At 35.7% G+C, this 20,670-nt stretch overlaps 1 protein-coding gene across 2 annotated transcripts; it reads left to right on the top strand.

Moving 5' to 3' along the window:
• The first annotated feature begins 14,771 nt into the window (after positions 1 to 14,771).
• On the top strand, positions 14,772 to 18,561 carry LOC132635436 (uncharacterized). Of its 2 annotated transcripts, none has more exons than XM_060351830.1 (4): positions 14,772 to 15,751; positions 17,577 to 17,632; positions 17,711 to 17,903; positions 18,079 to 18,561. In XM_060351830.1, exons 1-4 carry the CDS (start codon positions 15,023 to 15,025, stop codon positions 18,433 to 18,435), a joined length of 1,335 nt encoding a protein of 444 aa, XP_060207813.1. In that variant the 5' UTR covers positions 14,772 to 15,022; the 3' UTR covers positions 18,436 to 18,561. The 2 variants fall into 2 exon arrangements, with proteins under 2 accessions (XP_060207813.1, XP_060207814.1); XM_060351831.1 differs by having other exon boundaries at positions 14,784 to 15,751; positions 18,082 to 18,561.
• Positions 18,562 to 20,670: the final 2,109 nt, after the last annotated feature.

Genomic DNA, 20,670 nt, shown 5'->3' with positions numbered 1-20,670 from the left:
TCCCCACACAAAAAAACGCCATTCGAAGATAATTGTTACTCCACTACTGTTTCACCCTAATGACACTCATAGAAATTACATACAAAAGTTCCGCACAAAAACCACTCAATGCAAACGACCTCTCACTTTCATCTTTATTATTTTTCCTTGCCACCATTTTATCTTTGTCATAAGACTTGCAGAAATTGAGAGAATTTGTGAAAAGTTTTGTATTTGTTTTATTCCCATACGCACTGTATATATATAAACTTTGAGCAGAAATGAGAAATAACAAAGTACATACGTGTCTAGCTATGATTTGTACAGGTAAGAATAAAAAAATAATTAACTATGATTAGATGTACATGGAATCCTATGTAATTGTATGGTAGTGATTAAATCCAACAGATGTTGATCTGTTGGTTATTAGCATGCCACCTGTTTCTCTAGAAGGAGAGGAAGATATACATCTTCTTGTCTCAGTGTTGGCATTTTCTGTAGGATTCAACGCCCTTTTCTTTTGTAATATTTGCTCCTCTTCTTCATCTATCAACTTATCATCATGAATACTTGTAAATCCAACCCCCCCCCCCTCAAGTTGGAGGGGAGAGAAGAGAGACCCAACTTGGAGAGACTATGAAAATGAGAAGGACCCGACAATGGTTTTGTAAAAATGTCGGCGAGCTGGGACGATGAAGGAACAAAATTCAGAGAGATTAATCCAGCCATGAACTGTTGATGGACAAAGTGGCAGTCGAGCTCAACGTGCTTCGTCCGTTCGTGAAACACCGGATTGTAAGCAATGTGCAAGGCGGCTTGACTATCGGATTGAATGGGTATCGGAAGGGTTGGAGCTGCAGATAAATCAGTTAACAAACGATGGAGCCAAGTCAATTCGGCGACAAGCCTTCGCATTGAACGGTATTCCGCTTCGGCGGATGAGAGTGGGACTGAGATCTGCTTTTTCGACTTCCACGAGATTGGGGAACCACCAAGGCTGATAAAAAATACACTAATTGATCTACGTGAATCAACACATAAAGCCCAATCCGCATCGCAAAATGCCAAAAGAGAAATAGAGGGATATGATGAGAAAAACAATCTTGGGCTGGAGATGTACGCAAGTATCTTACAACACGAAGAGCAGCAGTGAAGTGTGGAACTCTGGGTTGTTGCATAAATTGTGAGAGGTGTTGAACAGCGAAAGAGAGATCTGGGCGAGTGTGAGTCAAGTAGTTGAGTTTCCCGATCAGTTTGCGATAAGTAAACGGGTCAGCAATCAATTCCCCTGCGTCTGCAGATAATTTAGAAGAAGGATCCAAAGGAGATGGTGCCGATGGGAGATGATCGCAATTAAACTCAGATAGCAGATCAGTTGTGAACTTTCTTTGACAAAGGATGAGGCCTTGAGGTTCGCGAAGCACTTCCAAACCAAGAAAATAATGTAAGTTACCCAAGTCCTTTATTTTGAATTCGTTGTGTAAGAACTCCTTTAGAATAGCAAGCTCAAAGGAATTATTTCCTGTTAAAATGATGTCGTCGACATAAACCGCGACTATAGAAATAGAACCCTTATGCTGTTTGAAAAATAAGCTGTAATCATTCAAATAAGAAGAAAAACCCTTGAAATTCAAAGCAGCAGTGAGACGAGCATACCACTCTCTGGATGCTTGTCGTAATCCATAGAGAGATTTGTTGAGTTTGAGGACATGGTTGGGGCTAGGGGATGACATACCAGGAGGGAATTTCATGAAGACTTCCTCGTGTAAATTGCCATGTAAAAAGGCGTTATTCACATCCAATTGTGTCAACGCCCAACCTTTCTTAATAGCAACAACTAACAAACACCTAATAGTAGTCATCTTGACTGCAGAGGAATAAGTCTCATTGAAATCAACCCCTTCTTTTTGAGTATCACCTCTGACCACTAATCTTGCTTTTAACCTCTCAACGCTTCCATCAGAATGGTGTTTGACCTTATAGACCCATTTACAAGCCAAGGCCCTTTTTCCAATAGGCAACTCAACTACAGTCCATGTTTGATTAGCTTCTAATGCATCAAATTCAGTTGTCATGGCCTGTTTCCAACCAGGGTGTTGAGCAGCTTGAGAAAAACTAATAGGTTCACTGATTTGTGAAATAGAATTCAATACCTGTTGATTGTAAATAGAAAGAGCAGAAACAGGAAAAACTTGGGGTGTGACAGCAGTAGAGAAACATGAAGAGAGGTCAGTGATGACAACTGAATTGCATAAGTAATCAGACAAGTAACTTGGAGGTTTGATTGTTCTGGTTGAGGATCTAGTGGGGATAGGAGGAGGGGCAATGGGGGGTTCAGGATGAAGAATGGGAGACTGAGGAGGGAGAGGGGGTTGAGGGGGAGTTGCAGGATAATTAGAATCAGGAATTGGGGCAACAATAAGAGGATTAGAATCCAGTTGAAAAATATCAGAGGTGATAGGATCAAAACAAGCAGGGCTAGGAGGGTAAGAGGAAAAAATAGGATTAGAAACAGATCCAGATGAGAAGGGAAACACAGACTCATGAAAATGGACATCTCTAGAGATAAAAATCTTTCTAGTGGAGAGTTCTAGAAGTTTGTATCCCTTTTGACCCTGGGGGTACCCAATGAAAATGCAAGTTCTAGCTCTAGGGGAAAATTTGGATCTATTCTGAGGAGAAGTAGAAGCAAAACATAAACATCCAAATGACCTTAGGAAGTTGTATGTAGGAGGTTTACCAAAAATCAGTTCATAGGGAGTTTTGCCTTTAAGAACAGAGGAGGGAAATTTGTTTATTACGAACGTAGCAATGAGCAAACATTCCCCCCAATTACAAATAAGTAATTTAGATTGATGCAAAAGTGCCCTAGAGGTTTCCAAAAGGTGTCTATGTTTTCTCTTAACAATACCATTTTGTTGAGGGGTCCCAATGCAAGAAGTTTGATGAAAAATGCCTTGGGATTTAAAAAATTCAGAGGTGACAGTACCACTACCTAATTCTAGAGCATTATCAGATCGTATGACCTTCACTTTGTGATTAAATTGTCTTTCCACCATGGACAAAAAATGTTTAAGCATGGAGAAGGCATTACTCTTTGTACTAAGTAAATAAGTCCAAGTACATCTACTAAAGTCATCAACAATTGTAAGGAAATATTTGTAACCATTATGAGTTGGTGATTTATAAGGACCCCATGTGTCAATGTGGATTAATTCAAAAATACACTTATGTTATGTCCCATATTTTTATACAGTGGGACAACCCGGATTAACTATGATAAGTTAGGGCCAAGACCATTCCGGGACTTGAAGTTGGGATTCTTGACCTTCGATTCTATTTGGAGACATAAGATGTACATGAAATTGTTAGCATGGAACAATTAGGAAAAGTTGGGACCAAAAGTCACAAATTTGGAAGTTGAAATCTTGCTAAATCAAGCCCTTTGGCCGTGTGGTTGGAGTGAGTCCCACACATTGTTGTGGCCAATTTTAAATGGTCCAACACTTGTGTGGGCCATGGACACTTGGAGAGTTAGTATGGGAACTTAAGAGATGACTTCTAAGTCATCTTCTCTCATTCCATACTTAGCAAGAAAATCAAGAAGTTGAAGAACTTCAACACCAAACTTTCGGCCAAGCCAAGAGAAAACCAAGTCCAATTCTAGCCACCCCAAAATTATTTCCTTGGTGCAAATCCGCTAATTGGAGGTCCCTAAGTAGCGTGGAAGCGTTGTTGGAGCGATCAAGCCCTCCGTTTAGTAGATCGCAAACCCTAGGCAAAGTGTGGAATTGAAGAAGAAAGGTAAGATTTGGTCTTGTTTATGTGTTGTGAATGTTGTATGCATGTTGTAGTATGCTAAAATGAATGAAAATCATGAGATAGGGTATGTTGGAAGTGGGTTGTGTGCTTGGTGTGTTAGCCGTATGAGGTGTGTGTATGTTGTGTGGTGTTGAGGTGATGAATTAATTCTATGTAGCATGTTTGATTGTTGTAGGGTGAAGAAATAAATGAGAACCATTTAAATGTGTATGTGGGTATGTGTCCGTGTGTAGCCTCCCATGTGTGGCAAAGGATGAATTAATATCGCTTAGTGTTTTAGTTGTTGTCGTTATGAATTCTAGTTTGGAAATGAGCGTTTAATTACTCAAGATTGATGTTGAATTTGTATGGGCTGGTTTGAGGGTTATTGTGCGTTTGATATAGGTTGTACATTTATGAGAATGTTATCGTTATAGTGTGGATTGTTGATACAAATCATGATTTGAAAATGAGGAGTGTGTTATAGTGAGGTTCTCGGGTTTGGGGACTGTTTTCGGGTAAATTGGAACAATTGTTGGGTTGTTGGAAATATTATGTAAATTGTTTAACATGTCCTTGAATATCGTTGGTAAGGGTTCGGGTTGGAAATTGAATGGATGAGCGATAATATGGCTTGAATGTAACCCGTCGAATTGAATATTATGAATGTTGTCGAATGATGTGAAAGAGAGTTGTTAATGTTATATTATCTTTCGGATTGGTCATTGGGGTTGCTAGGTTGGTTATTGTTGTTGTTGTTGTTGTTGTTGATTCTGGCCGAGTTAAATTCTCGGGGTTGGCCTATTTACAGGGGAAATGCTGCCCAAATTACTGTAGAATTAAGTGTTAGTTTGGAATAAATTGCCTAGTGCCGATGGCTAATGTGTAATACTCGTTGACGTATTTGTAGACCTTGGGGAGCCCGAGGCGTAGGTTAGATTAGCTTGAGTTAAGTTAGCTTGGAGTGCGTACGAGGTATGTAAAGCTCAACCTTCTTTCTTTTGGCATGTCTTAGTTATAAATAGGCTATGTCACGAGCCTCGAGGAAATTCTAAATCCGTAATCCGAGTATGTTATGATCTCTATATATATTCCTTGGCATTTGTATGTTTGATGTGAGGAAATATGAACCCTTATGTCTTCGAAATAATTGATTTCCAATGTCGCATTAAAAGTTTTGTTTTAAAGAATTCCGTAACTATGAACGTCGTAACTTTCACAGAAAGGCTCGGATTGCTTCGATATCTTCGTAGGAGTTTGCATGGCGTATGATAAGTATGTTTTCCATAGGCTGGCCCGGCTCGGGTCGATACCCATCCGTAGGTCCCGCGACTTTCCTTTATGTAATTCGAAGGACTTTTGAAAGAATGTAGTATGACTATTATCTCGATTTTCAAAGTACGGTCATTTTACTTATAATTGAGTCCATGATAATGATTTTATGCATATGGTTACTCATGACTCTGCTCGTGCGTTCTGTTATATCTTTCGCCGGTTCCCGGGCCGGTTCTGTTGTCGTGCGCACTTTGATATATTCCGGTGTTATGCTGTGTTGATGGTTCACCGAGCCACTCGCTAGAGGGTCGGGTTCCACTTATATTTGGCGTTATGCTGTGTATGGCGTTATGTTGTGTTATGATGTGTGACGGGGGTACGGAGATTTGAACCTTCTGGTGTTATGCTGTGTTATGGCGCCATCGACGGGCGGGCGACCATATTCTCTGTGCCCTATGCATGACTTATATTTTGACAGTAAACATTTTGATATTTTGGGTTTGCACTTATGTTCTGTACTTCTATTTCGTTTATGCCTCAGATTTGTTTTCTGTATCTTCTGCTTTGCATACTCAGTACATATTTCGTACTGACCCCCTTTCTTCGGGGGGCTGCGTTTCATGCCCGCAGGTGCAGACGCACAGTTTGGTGATCCAGCCGTTTAGGATACCCTCTTCTGCTGTTTGGAGTGCTCCTCTTATTCCGGAGCCTACATTTTGGTATATATCTTCGTTCGTTGCATATGTATGTATTTGTTCAGGGGTACGGCGGGGCCCTGTCCCGCCATATGATTCGGTCTGTCTGTTTAGAGGTCTGTAGATGTATATGTGGGTTTTGTGCCTACTTCTGTACGGGTGTGTTTGTATGATCCCACTTGCCATGGCAGCCTTGTCGGCGTGCGTTTGTATATGTTTTGGGCCGTTGCGCCATTTGATAGCCTTGTCGGCTTCGGATATATATGTACATAAATGGTTGTGTTTGAAATGTGTCTGAGATAGCTTGATATAATTTGAGGCAGCGTGTGATATTTGAGCCCGTATACGCTATCTGTATGTGATTCGGATCTGATGAGTGTGTTCGGGTGCCCAGTTCGGGGACTAGTCACGGCCTACGGGGTTGGGTCGTGACAACTTAGTCTTGATAGAACTAGTAGGAAATGGTAGTTTAGATTGCCTAGCCAAAGGACAAACATCACAAGGACAATCAAGAGTAGAAGATGATGAAATGAAACTCAGGCTTTTCATTGCATAAATGGGTAAATGTACCAATCTAATGTGCCACAACATTACATTGGAGTTGGAATTTAAAGAAACAGAACTACTGAAATTATTACATGCAGGAATTGAAAAACTGGAAAGTAATCCTAAGCTATTCTTAGAAGAACTTGGAAGCTGAGAAACAGGTGACTGGAGAACATAGATGCCATTTCTAGCTTGACCAAGAACCTGAGGGATCTTCACTAAAAGGTCCTGCATAACACAATGAGTAGAAGAAAAACTTAGGATACATGAGAACTGTCTGCAAAATTTATTTACAGAAATTAGATTGATTTTGAAAGATGGAACAAACAAAACATTATGAACAATCAATTTAGGAGATAATGTAACTGAACCTCCACGAGTTACCTTGACCCTAAAAGAATTAGGAAGATTGATAAAAAGGGGAGAAGGCAAAGGTTTAAGGCTAGAGAAAAATTTGGCATCATATGACATGTGCTCAGATGCACCAGAGTCAATGATCCAAGAATCAGTGTTCATATATGTAAAATAAGCAACAGGGTCATTGAAAATATTACCAGCACAGTGAACCATATTAGCATTCACATCTGAACTTGAAATCCCCAGCCTACTTAGCTGAAGAAGCTGGAACAACTTAGAAATCTGATCTGGTGTGAAGGGGTTTCCAGTACACTCAACCATACTAGCATTTACCCCTGGATTGCCAACTTTAGTATGTTTAAGAATTTGAAGCAGCTGACTGATTTGCTCTTGAGTAAAAGGGTTTTCTTCTCCCTCAAGAAACACAGTGTGTTGTGCGTTAGGGGTTCCTAGCACAGCATTGCTTTTAATTCCTACTTGGAATTTCTGATTCTTTGTGAACTTAAAATCAACAGGAAACCTAATTATTCTGTAGCACTTATCAATAGAATGTCCTGGTTTCTTGCAATGTGAGCAAATTAAGTTGTTCCTCTTTCCTTTATACTCATAGTTCTGAGGCTTATTAGTTGAAGAGTGTTGCTGAACTGCTAAGTAAGAGGATGAATCTCCAGGAAACTGAGAGTTGACATAGATTTCCCTTTGCTTCTCATCTTGAATCAAGAGAGAGTAAGCAAGATTGACATTGGGGAGAGGAAAGATCATGAGTATGTTGCTCCTCACATGGCCATATGTGTCATTTAGTCCTATTAAGAACTGAATAAGCCTTTCATCCTGGTGAGACTTCAACATTTTAGTTTTTCCTCTACATTTACAGTCACAAGCACAGGTCACAGTGGTATATAATGCATCAAGTTCATCCCATAATAGCTTTATCTTTGTAAAATAGCCTGCTATATCACTGTTACCTTGCACTAAGTCACTGATTTCCTTCTGCAGGTGGTAGAGTTTGGCCCTATTGGATTGGCCAAACCTATCTTCAAGATCTGTCCAAAGGCTCTCAGCAGTTTTTGAGTAAAGCACACTGGCTGCTATCTCTTTGGAGAGGGAATTAAGCAACCAAGAAGTGACCATATTATTGCATCGAGTCCAAAGTGAAAAAAAGGGAGAATCAACAGATGGTGATTTGCAGCTCCCATTGATGAAACCAAGTTTATTCTTAGCTGAGAGTGCTATAAGAAGGGCTCTCCTCCAGCCTGCAAAGCCACGACCATCAAAGGTGGTATTGACTAGTGTCATACCAGGTGAATCTGATGGATGGAGAAAGAAAGGACTACTGGAATCAAGAGGAGTAGATCCAGTAGTTGTAGGAGCGGATTCAGTGGCATTTCCAACAAGAACATCTGCCATTTTGGATCAAAGGGAGTGAAGAAGAAAGAAAGTGAGAAATGAAGAATGAAGTAGGAATAGGATCGAATATTCCTAATCTGATACCATGTAGAAATTGAGAGAATTTGTGAAAAGTTTTGTATTTGTTTTATTCCCATACGCACTGTATATATACAAACTTTGAGCAGAAATGAGAAATAACAAAGTACATACGTGTCTAGCTATGATTTGTACAGGTAAGAATAAAAAAATAATTAACTATGATTAGCTGTACATGGAATCCTATGTAATTGTATGGTTGTGATTAAATCCAACAGATGTTGATCTGTTGGTTATTAGCATGCCACCTGTTTCTCTACAAGGAGAGGAAGATATACATCTTCTTGTCTCAATGTTGGCATTTTATGTAGGATTCAACGCCCTTTTCTTTTGTAATATTTGCTCCTCTTCTTCATCTATCAACTTATCATCATGAATACTTGTAAATCCAACAAGACTACCGATCCTCAACCACTATAACCTTGTCGTGATCATCGTAATATTGCTGCCTATAATTTATAAGCTAAATTTTGTGTACCTAAGTTTATTTTAGTATTAGGAGGTTGATGTGGAGCTTTGGCATCTGACCTGAGAAGAATAGATGAGAGAGTTATATCGATAAAATTCTGACATACGTGAAATTTCAACTCGGAGGTGCAATTGTTCTTCATTTGAATTTCATTTAAGATGATTTGAGGCCTAAGGGTGGTTAATTTGAGTTTGGGGATAGAAACACTGCATTAGAGGTTTTGAATGTTGTTGGGGTCGGAATAGTGACCCCTTTTTCAAAATCAGGTCAATTTTGGACAATTTCGTATAATTTAAGAGCAAATATGATATTTTATCTTATAATAACAAAATCTATTTGCCCCCAACTATTATCGTCTGAAGCAATTCTTATCCTTTTGAACTTGCAAAATTAAAACACTCTCGGGCACTTTGTGAAAGGGATAAAATATGTTCCAACCCTAACTAAAATGACTAAAGAACACTGCACAATAGACTAAGAGCCCGTTTGGCTTAGCTTAAAAAAAAGTGGCTTATAAGCTGGTTTGATTAAAAAATAACTTATAAGTCAAAAAAATAAGTTGGGCCACCCTAACAACTTTTTTGTTTTTTTGTTTATTCTAAGCACTTTTTTAATTTATAAATTGCTTTGTCAAACACCTAAAAAATTAAAAAACAGCTTATAAGCCAATCCAAACGGGCTCTAATGACAACTAATCCTCTGAGATTGATTCTCCTTAATCCCACATAAAGCTCTCAGAGGTCTAATTATATGTCCCAAATTGCATGACACTACTAAGTACGGCTAGCAGTTTGCCCGTTTCCCTTCTTGTCAAAACAAACAAAAACAATGAGATACAAAATTTGGCAACTTACGCCTTTTCGAATTGAAATGATTACACAGCTTTTCACTTTTTGCATTTCACTTGTCAGCTTTATTTTCTTTTTCTGACGATCATTTTCTTTTTGGGTAAGGAATTTGGTTTTCAAAGAAAATAAGTGGGCGTTTGGCCAAAAAAAAACTTTTCACTTTTTTCCGATTTTTTTTTTCAATTTTTTTACTTTTAACGTTTGGTCATAAAAATTATTCACTTTTTTCTGAAGTTGTATTTCGGAATACTAAAAACAAAAAAACTTGTTTTTAAAAAAAAATCAACTTTTTCACGTTTTTACATTACATTTCACCAAAAACTACAATTTCAAAAATTATGGTCAAACACAACTCCAACTCCAACTTCAAAAATTCAAAAAAAAAAAGTGATTTTTTTTTTTATATTTATGGCCAAACGGGCCCTAATTGTGTTGACTTGTTAGAGAATTGAGTAGTAATTAATTTGAGATTATTGTGTTTGAATTTGATAAAAGGGTAAACTAAATTTGATCATGATAAGAAATATCCACTATACATCCGTACTTACTATCAAAATAATTACTCCCTAGAAAAAAAAAAGTATAAAATTGTCTCTGTAATTTGCTAAAAGCTTTAGTGTTATTCTCCGTTTAAAATTTGAATCAACTTTACCTTCGTCTTAGGTACATATTTGTCCTTATTTTTCAACTTAGCTAATAGAATTATTAAAAAGAATATATGAAAAACATCCTAAATTGGTCTTGTGGTTTGCGAAACTAATACTTTTGCCCTCCGTTTTAATAATCAGGGCTAGTATTATTCTTTTTCATTAACTATTAAATTTTGAGCCTCAATCTTTTTACCTATTAATATCACGAAATGCCACTTAATAATTAATATATCACGAAATGCCACTTAATAATTAATTAGACACCCTCTATTAATCTATTTTACTAAACCCCTCTCCTTCTCCCTTGGTCTTCCAAATTCACTAATGGATCCAATTTCGAATCTATGAACTCGGTCAAACTCAAAGTTTTGAAATCGGACGCCATACATATATTTCATGCAAATATAATAAGTATAAATAAATAAATTATATTATTAAAAGACATTTTTAAATATTAATCACAGCATTTAAAATTGATCTGTCACTATGACAAATAGAAAGAAAAAAAAAAGATCAAAAAAATTAGGGGTGGGCGTTCAGTATTTGGTTCGGTATTTTTAAAGTTCGGGTTCGGTAATTCGGTAATCGGTAATTGAAAGTAAATACCAAATACCGAACTTTCGAACTTCGGTTCGGTAATCGGTAAATCAAACTTCGGTTCGATACGGTATTCGATAATACCATATTAAGTCGAGTTTACTGTATTACATCAATGGTTAGATAACAAGCACAAATTTGGGGTTTCTTAATTTTTTTAGCTGTAAATTTGGATACCCAGATTTATGCATTTTGAATGAATATATGTGATTAATAGTGACAGTTGATTTGGGGATTCACCTTTCAAGATTTGTTATGAGTAAAAACTCCATGTCCTTAAATGATGAAGTTGTATCACTAACACATAATTAGCAGCCTCCTCAATGTTTTAGTGCCTCTAAAGCTTAATATTTATACATTAAATAAGAAAAACAGGAAATTGAAATGCGAAACTCACTCATGGTTTTTCACTTTCAGTTGCCTTGGCCTGTTGGAACTACAGTTTTTGATAAATCATCTGTAATAATTATAAGATGTAAAAGATCAGAATAATAGGTTTTCGTTTTTCTCAACAATCAGTGCTCAAAATGCAATTAACATGATCTACGCTAACGGTTAATAATATAAGGAGAGCATGAGAACTTTCACTATCAAAGAAATGTTTAAGCTAAGGACATAGGCTAGACTATTAATTTAATGACCCTCTATTTAATAATTATTTCAGTATTCAGGAAATATCGAATTACTGAACTTATAATTACAGAATACCAAAATAGAATGCCGAACTTTTTTAATTTTATTACTGAAAACCGAAATACCGAAACTCTCAATTCGGTTCGATAATTCAATTTTCGGTATTTTATGCCAAGTCCTGAAAAAAATAGCATGAATAGGGAGTAGAATTATTCTAATGCACGGGGGACACAGAAATGATGCCATGCAGAAAAGGATGGATGATAGAAATGGAAAAATCGCACAATTCCCAATAAAATGTAGGATTGGAAGTGTGTCATAATTATACAGTGGTAGGCTTTCCTTAACTATAGATAGAGTTTTCAATAGCCAATAGGCTAGGCCTCTGTACGGGCTTCTTTGCAAAATTCTAAGGTAAAAAACAACAAAATATTTATATCTTTTTGCTGTATGTAGTCCCTCTCACTCATATAGTACCTAAATTGTTTAGTGCTGCTGATCACTAATTTGCGGACAAAATTATCTCGAAATTATGGTTTTGTGATTTCATACCACGCAGGGTTGTTTAAAAGTTTCAGTCCAATATAAAATCTCGTATAAGATAATTGTTAAAAAAATAGTTCTTCGCCTAGCTCAATCGTAAAAGCTAGTTCTTACGGGATGGGAGGTCTCTATATATGGCTTGAGCAATTCTCACCTCTCGAGCTATCTTTTGGATTACGATGAGGTCCAATGTCTATTTATTTCACATGATATCAGAGTTATGCCCATCCCAATCATTGTTTACACGATGTTAGGCCCCACATCTTTTATTGTTCACGGTCCAGATGTTTAATCCTGGGCGTGCTGAGGGGTGTCAGAGTCCCACAACGGGCTCTTACGTGATGGGATGTCTCTTTATGTAGTCTTGTTTAATCCTCACTTCTTTAACTAGCTTTTGAGATTTAATTAGATCAAATATACATTTTTTAAACAATAATATAGTGTTTGATTACAACAACAACATACCCAATTAAATATCACAATGTGGAGTCTGGGGAGGGTAAAGTGTATGCAGACCTCACTCTTATCTTAGAAGGTAAAGAAACTGTTTTTGAAAAGATATAGTGTTTGATTGATCAAATTAAATAACACTCGTATAGAATTATGCGAGAACCCATATATTATCATATATAATAATTTTATTATTAATAATTATCACATACTATAATTTTCATTATTAATCACCACGTGGATAAAAGTTAAGCCAAATGACCCCTATTAAGGTTGATTGGTTGCAGTTTCAAATGGTTAAGTGCATAAAGAGGCATTTAAAGATCTGAAAAATCCTTATATAAAAATGGTTTGCAGCAGTACTCTGCACAATCTGTTGAATCGGATTCCAGATTGTTTATGCCTAAAACAAACATGATCAAATATTTAATGCTAAAATGACCGTTGATTCTTTTAAATCTCTTAACTTCAATCAAGATCCATTCTGTAAGTCAATCGCAGTTTCCTTTTGTTATTTTTATTTTGGTACAAAATAAGTGTCCAAAAATGTTATTTTCTTCCGAATTTATCTCTACTAAGATAAGTGAGTTTTTATATAGTAAAAAAAAACTTTAGTATTAACTAGGTATTATTTAATTAAGAGTAAGTTCGAGTTAGCATTTTCTTAAGAAGTGTGTCAAAGACAAAAAAACATTGGAGTACTCTCCTTTTTTGAGGATGGATTTATTTACCAACAAGAGTTGTGGTGAGATGGATATGACTCCTCTCTTAACTAGAGATTTCGGGATCGAATTATAAAAAAAAAATCATGTTAGGGAGCATTTTCTTTTTAAATGGGTCTTACCCGACTTGAATCCGGATTAATCGAAGCCACTATACAAATATTAGACACCGGATCAAAAAGTAAAAAAAAATATGAATTTATTTTCAGTCGCGGGATAATGGATATAAGATTTGTGGAGAAGTAGAAAATGATCCCTATGTTTAGGGTTAGTCCAAAGTAGTTCTTAAATATATTTTTGAGACGTTTTGGCTTTTTAAGTTTGTCCAAGTGAGCTCTTTTGACTTACACTAATAAGTTAAAAATTTTGTTCGTTAGATTTGACAGAAATTATGAATGAACAAAAGAAAAGACTCAATAGAGATTCACATTTTTAGATATACAATTTTACAGTTTCTATTATTTTTAGTGTATTTTGTAAGATTCGACGCATCTTTTTGATACAAAAATACTGTGTTCAATTACAACTTTTTCTCTTAATAGCGGGTGCATACTAAGCAAAAAGTTGATGAGTTGATTTATTTGGTAGAACAACGTTTAATATTTTATAACGTCAATTTATATTTGTTTTTTTATAACCGGTGAGATTTTTATTTTCAAGATTACAAATTTTTTATTTTAAAGAAACTTATATTTAGATACTCTTTAGGTGATATGATAGTTTAATGATGTGTATAACTTAATCTATTAATAACTAAAAAGTTGGTTAATGGTAAAAAAAAAATCTAAAGTATTACTTTATTGCGAATTTCAAATTTCAACTATCAATTTTTCCTTTTTTCTACCTGAACTATTATCATGTATGTATTAAAACACACTTCGGCCTACTATCAGTTGCTCCATGTAACTACCTGAACTATCATCATCTACTTAATTAGGTGTGTTTTAATACATAGAAAATAATAACTCGGGTAAAAAAAGAGAACAAATCATAGTTGAGATGAAGTCATAGTTGAGGTGTAAAACTGACCCAAAAAAAAGTTATAGTTCAATGTCTTTCGACCAATATCTTAAGTAGGCTTTTGGACATGCGATTTCATCTCATGAGATGAAATCTCAAATCATAAAAAAAGGCATGATTTGGGATTCCAAATCATGATTTTAAAATTTTTAAATGTAAAAGTTGACCCATAAGTTTATATTTTGTAAAAATAGATCCATAAGTTGGTAGATATATTTACCAATCATGTTTAGCAACCATTTATATCAAATAGTAAAATATCTACAACTGGTAGTATATTTATAATAAATTTATTCTTACCAACCGTGTGAGAGGATTATATTAAAGAGAAGTTACATTACAACTCATGTTTAATTTTTCATTTTATTAAACTAAAGTTTGATCAATTGATGTTGTATTTCTTTGAAAGACCTTCTAGTGGCGTATTAATTTTGTTATGAACTATGACTTACTCATTAAGATTGTATAAGAATTAAGAAAATTTTGGTAGTTTTCACAACTTGTGGGATTTCTATGTCTATCAAAAAAATATAACTTAAAAAATTCAAATTTCATGTCCAAATAAAACTTTAAAACTCAATGAATGTTGCCACATCTCTCGCTCTCTAGGAATAATAAGCGAAAGGCGATTCTTTAGGCTACTCCATAAATTTCATCTCATAATTTCAAATCATGTCTCAATGAGTCCTGAAATGTTGGTTCTTATCCACTTTCATCTTTTCACTTCAATACCAAAAATCTTTCTAACAACTTTTGCAAAAACAAGAAAAAGGACTAACTAGCAAAAGAGACCACAAACAAAAGGTCACATGGGGAGAGTGCTAAAGCCTGAAGTGACTTTTTGAGTAGAAATCACCAAAACCCAAAGTAATCCAAAAAACAAACCAGAAAGGTGAACTCAAAAAGCAAACCTGAAAAATCTCCCCACACTGAAGACAACTTTCCAACACTAATGGCTGCACATGAAGAACAACAAGAAAAACCAGAAAACCCCTTTTTACCTTTCTCTTTAGAACCCAACAAAAACCACTTTGAGAAGATTTTCTCCTCATATTTGGGTCTAAGTTTTGCTATCTTTCTTGGGGTTTTACCAAGAAATGCAATTTCTTTAGTTCCAAGACTTCAAAACCGCAACAAGGAGCTAACTTTTCAGCTCATTGAGACAGAAGAGGAGTTAAAGCAGTTACTTTTTAGCAGAAAAGAGGATTCAAAAGCAAATGCAAGAGTTGTAGAAATCTTTGCAAATCATAGACATTCTTGGCAACAAGAAAAGAAGAGGCTGTTGCAACAGATTGATGAGTGTGATAAAGAGATTGCAGAGTTAAGAGGGAGAGCTGAACAGTTTGAGAAAATGGAAAGTGAGTTAAGGGCTAATATTGATGAGCTTAAAAGGGAAATCAGTGAAAGAGATGAAATGTTGAATTTTATGAGTAGAAGGGGTGGTTGTGAGATGGAAAATAGTACTAGTGGTGATGGTGTTGGAGATTGTTATGCTGAAATGGGTTTGAGGTTTGGGAAAGTTGGGTTATCAGAAGGGGGGATGGAAGAGTGTTATTTGGGTAATGGTATACCTAATGCTGAGCAAATGAGTGATGTTTATGGACAAAGTAATAATGGGTTTAACTCAGAATACTTGAATTCTGCTTCTAAGTTTTGGGCTGAAAAAGCTAGTCCTTGGCAGGTATGATTTGTTCATTCTTTTTTGGGGACTTTTTGTTCTTTATAGTTGTTGTTATAATGTGGTAAAAAGACACAAAGTCTTTGCTAGAATGATCTTCATGTAGGGAAAAAATAGGATGAACTTTGATTAGTTTGTCCCTTTTGTGTTTGTCTTATATTTTGTTTTCCAATTTCGATGGTGCTACTTAGGAAAAAGATGCTTCTTTTATTGACTATCTGATATGCTTTGTTCAACTCTTTTGCTTTTAGTGTTCCACTATTTGTTCTTTATCCTTTTCTTTTGCAGTTTTCTGGGTTTTGGATGTGGGAGGAGAAGGGGTTTTGGAGGTTGATTTTTGTAAATAATAACTATTTGATAAACTAAATGAGCCATTGCAATGTAGATGAACAAAATTAAGTCAAAGAAGTTGAATAAGAATTTGGCTGAAGTAATATTGGCCAATGATGTAGAAAAGATAACCGAGTTTTCGGTGAAGTACAGACCGGTATGAACCTTCTTCACATACCTGAAAATTTCACAGGAATATCCAGTTCTAATTGTTTCTGATAAAGCTTAAATGAAGGTTTATTCAGGAGTAGTTCAGTGCCAGATTCAAATTGAATTGTATAATTGTTACATTCCGAGATGCTTATTAATGAAATCTGTAGTTTAGTGTCCTCAGTTTATCTCCTGCTTGTCTTGTGCTTTGTCTTTATTGTTGAAAGTCATGTCTCTATTCTACATAATTTTGAATGGTTTGTTGATCTTCTCGCTGGCTACTGAAAGTTCAGACTACCCAGGATATGGTTCTGTTTACTGAGGATTATAACTCAGTACTCAACAGTTCATTTTACCCTATACTGGCGTTGTGGACCACTTCTTGAAAACCAGGTCATTGTTTCGTATTTTTCTTCTTTCACCTTTTTCGTCCTATTAGAGGTTTGCAATTCTAGCTTCGAGAATGGTCCCCTTTGGTTAAATAGTTTGCTCAAAAAAATGTATGCGAATTAACTCCAGAAATTTGTTTTATTGGCATAGAACACCGACCTTAATGGCATCCAAGTATATATCCCCTTCGGCTGGGAAGTTCAACGATAATCTGGTTAAAAATGGATCCTTATTGATGCAAAGGATTGTCAGTTATCAGTCAACATCTAGTCAATCTGTTATGTTTCTGTTTAAGATTCATCAACCTCAATGAAAAGATGTCCTTTCCCTTTCTTATTGCAAGTTGTATCTTGTCTTGTCTGTCTCTGGATTTTATTTTCGTACAACGTCATCTTTGGTAATACTTTATATATTATCAATTTAAGCAAGTTCCTCCAATGAAACATTTTGCCTATACTTGGTGAATATGCCAAGTTTGGACTAGATAGAGATCACACAATCAATTTGTGCCTAGCTATTTTTTTCTTTCCTGAGAATGAAACTGCATAATAGATTTTGATTTTCTTAACCTTGGTACAGGGACACCCTTTTCATTGATCACAATCCGGAAGAAAATTGATGCATTTCACTCTTTAGTCTTCAACTTAAATAGAAAGGCCAAAGAAAACATATAACAACCTGTAAAATAAACCTACCTATTAGTTGATCTATGCCTTGTGAGCTGGTAAGGGATAAAGTCGGATTTACAAGGGTTAGGACAAAAAGAGAAATAAATGAAAAGTTCAAAATGCTTAAATTCTAGTTTCAAGCTTGGAGGGGAGAGAGGTGAGGTTCTTTTGACTCTTATTCAGCTTCTTCCTGTTATGTGAGTCGGCTGACCTATCTTAGTAAATAACCAGCTTGGTAGTTAGGTGGCGATTATCTTTGGTTCTTAAGAAAATGTATTTTCTCAATGCAGGATGTGCAGTATGATTCTGCCGATTCACTTCACCATTTAAAGCATTTTGTAGCAAGGTAAACATTCTGTGTTTAGAGAAACGCTTAGATGTTTGCATTTTGGCGTTGAAGCAACTAACTCTTTTGCTTTCTCAGAAGGGAGGCCCCTTGGAAGATAGATGGTGAATCAACAGGAGTCTCCTCCAAACTAAAGTTACTTGAGCAGGAGCTACTGAATTTGGAAAAAATTGGGAAGACTGATTCATCTAAGGTACCATCATCAACGCGGAAGCAGGTGAAGAGATACCAAGCTCTTGCTGGCAAGATCGATGATCTATGCAGAAGAATGGTAATAATTGCAAGCTCATTGCTTAAAAATTTAGTACATGGACTTGAAAGCTTATTGTATGCATGCTTAGGTTTCTCCAAGAATGGACAGTATGTTGTTTTTTTTTACCTCAAAAGAAATCGAAATCAAGAAATGTGTATAACAAGCATACTACTGATAATGATATCCCTCTTAGCAGCAGGCGAGTGATCCCTGTGAAGCCACACTGAGTCCTGAGTTCCGGACCCAAAGACAGACAGAGTTTTTGCTTGAAGCATTTCGACTTCAGCAGCGTGCATCTGAAACTGGACAGAAGCTGATGGTACTGCAAACTGACAGCGGAAAAGGTTATTATGGAGATGAATTTGAAGGTCAAGCCCAACTAGCCACTAAGCGATCCTTTGACTCCATCCGAAACAACTTAAAAGAAATCCAACGGAATTTAGAGATATGGCTGGCCAGAATTATTGGGGATCTTGAGGGAATCCTTTCCCGAGATGGTGCTTCTCGTGTAAGGGATTATTATATATCTAGATATCCTTTTGGTCAATAATTATGTGTTAACAGGTTCAGTAAAATCATGATTGAAAATATAGTGTCTCTTTTGATGAATTTGTCCATGCTAATGAAATGATGTATATAGCTCTTTTATGTTAACAAGATATGTGAAGATGGGCAATGACTTCTTTCCAACTGAATGCACAATATGAGGGTGACAAGTCCACCATGCACATAACTATTATTGCTAACTAATACTAAAGAGCATGAAGATTTGTTACTGAATTATTGCTGGATGTCACTATTCCTGATCTGGATGCTTATCATTTACTAGTTTCATTGGTCCTGGCCTTTCTGCATTAAATAGTTTCCCTGGCTTGAAAGGGACGGTATGGTCCTAAGCAACTGGAAAATGTTTTCTGAAATGTGGCAAACACTAAATATTTGTGGTCCAGTGCTTCACTTAGATTAGAGTATCTGATTTCTGAACTCAATTTTAGTGTCTAGAGATTTCTTTTAATGGCTACTTTAATTTAAGTTTTCTTCCCTATCATATGAATTCCTTGAAGTTACGGAACTAATGAATTTCACGTTACCTTTAGAGTTAAATTTATGAGTTTAAATTTCTCACAAGGTTTGGAAGTCAAATCTTAAGAGGACATGAAAGTGTTTGTAAGCATTTGCAGAAAATGTTACAACGTTGATTATGTTATAAAATTATATATAATTGCAAATAAATAAGAGAAGTAAATCAAAAATAACTTTGTAAAGAGGAGGGATAGATTGTATCATCACTTTTCTTGATGTTACAAATGAGAAGGCAAAACTCTCTATTTATAGAAGAGTTTTGCCTTTCTACCTACAACTTGTACAAGTTGCTCTACAACTTGCAACTTGTACACAACTTGACACAACTAAGATATCACTTTAAGTCAAGTGGTACAATTTACACTTCTACTTGTATAATCATTAATAATACATTCAAAATACAACTTGACAAAATGGTTTATAACACTCTCCCTTGGATGTTCATTAATAGATTTGTGCCTCGTTAAAACCTTACCAGGAAAAACCCAGTGGGAAAAATCCTAGTGAAGGAAAAAGAGTACACGTATCTAGTAATACGCATTGCTAGCTGCCTCATTAAAAACCTTATTAGAAAACCCAAATGGGACAAAACCTTGGCTCAGGGAAAAAGAATACGCGTATTTTACTCCCCCTGATTAAAGCATTACATAGCTCTTGAAGATGATACACTCCGATCTTCTATACCAACTTATCATATCTTGAGGTTGGCAAAGCCTTTGTGATTAGATCTGGCAAATGATCATTTAACGAACTGGTTGATCATTTGCATCTTCATTACTTAGATAGAGTTGCATCATCACCATGTAATATTGTTGGAATCACGCCAAGTACATTCTTGACTTGCTTCATAAATTGCCATTATCCTTCTATGATTTGACTATCATGTAAAACAGCATGGTACAACAATAATCCTTCATGCAAATAGATAACATATCTGGATCGAACTCTTATGTTGATTAGATGAATGTCCTACATATCCAAAACACTTGGCAACATTTGTTAGGATAAACACATTCATGTCAGGGCTTTCATTGACAATATGCAATTGATCTTATTTCCATATCTCTATGAAAGAGAGAAATTATATCATGCTCATAGTTATATCAAGATAAATAAGTGCATCAATTGCACAAATATATGGTACGTCAGGACCAATACAATTTTCTCATTTCAACTTCTTTTAACAGATAATCTACTACTTTTGGAAACTCTTCAAGAGCTCCAGAAATATTCAAGTCATCAACTTGTACAATAATATGAAAGGTTCTGATTATCATAAAGAGACAAGGGTAAACATGGTCATCTTTGTACCATTCGTCAGTGAATATTCAGTAAGGTGATTAAAACATATTCACCTTACCTAATTTAATCCATATAAGGATTATGAACAAGTTCCCCAAGAACTTGTATATGCTTTAGGCATTTTGGATCATTCTGAAATTTTTGAATTTTATCGGGTAAGACATATAGATTGTGAAAACATCCATTTAGTAGTTAAATCGCATGACATCTTCTGATGTCTGGATTGTAGGTCCACTAAGTTTTACGCTTACCAAGATGTATCATATCACTTGATAATTATTTCTACGTTGGCATGCTTTAAGAGATGTATAACTCAGATCCTCACAATCTTATACAATATTGCGTGCCATATTGTATCAAAGATATCGTCGACGAGATATCATTTTGTATCGGTTCGCAA

This window comes from Lycium barbarum, chromosome 4, assembly GCF_019175385.1.
Source record: "Lycium barbarum isolate Lr01 chromosome 4, ASM1917538v2, whole genome shotgun sequence".
In the NCBI taxonomy this organism is placed as follows: Eukaryota; Viridiplantae; Streptophyta; class Magnoliopsida; order Solanales; family Solanaceae; genus Lycium; species Lycium barbarum.
The sequence above is the reverse complement of the archived record's forward strand: the minus strand, read 5'-3'. Positions and strand labels throughout refer to the sequence as shown.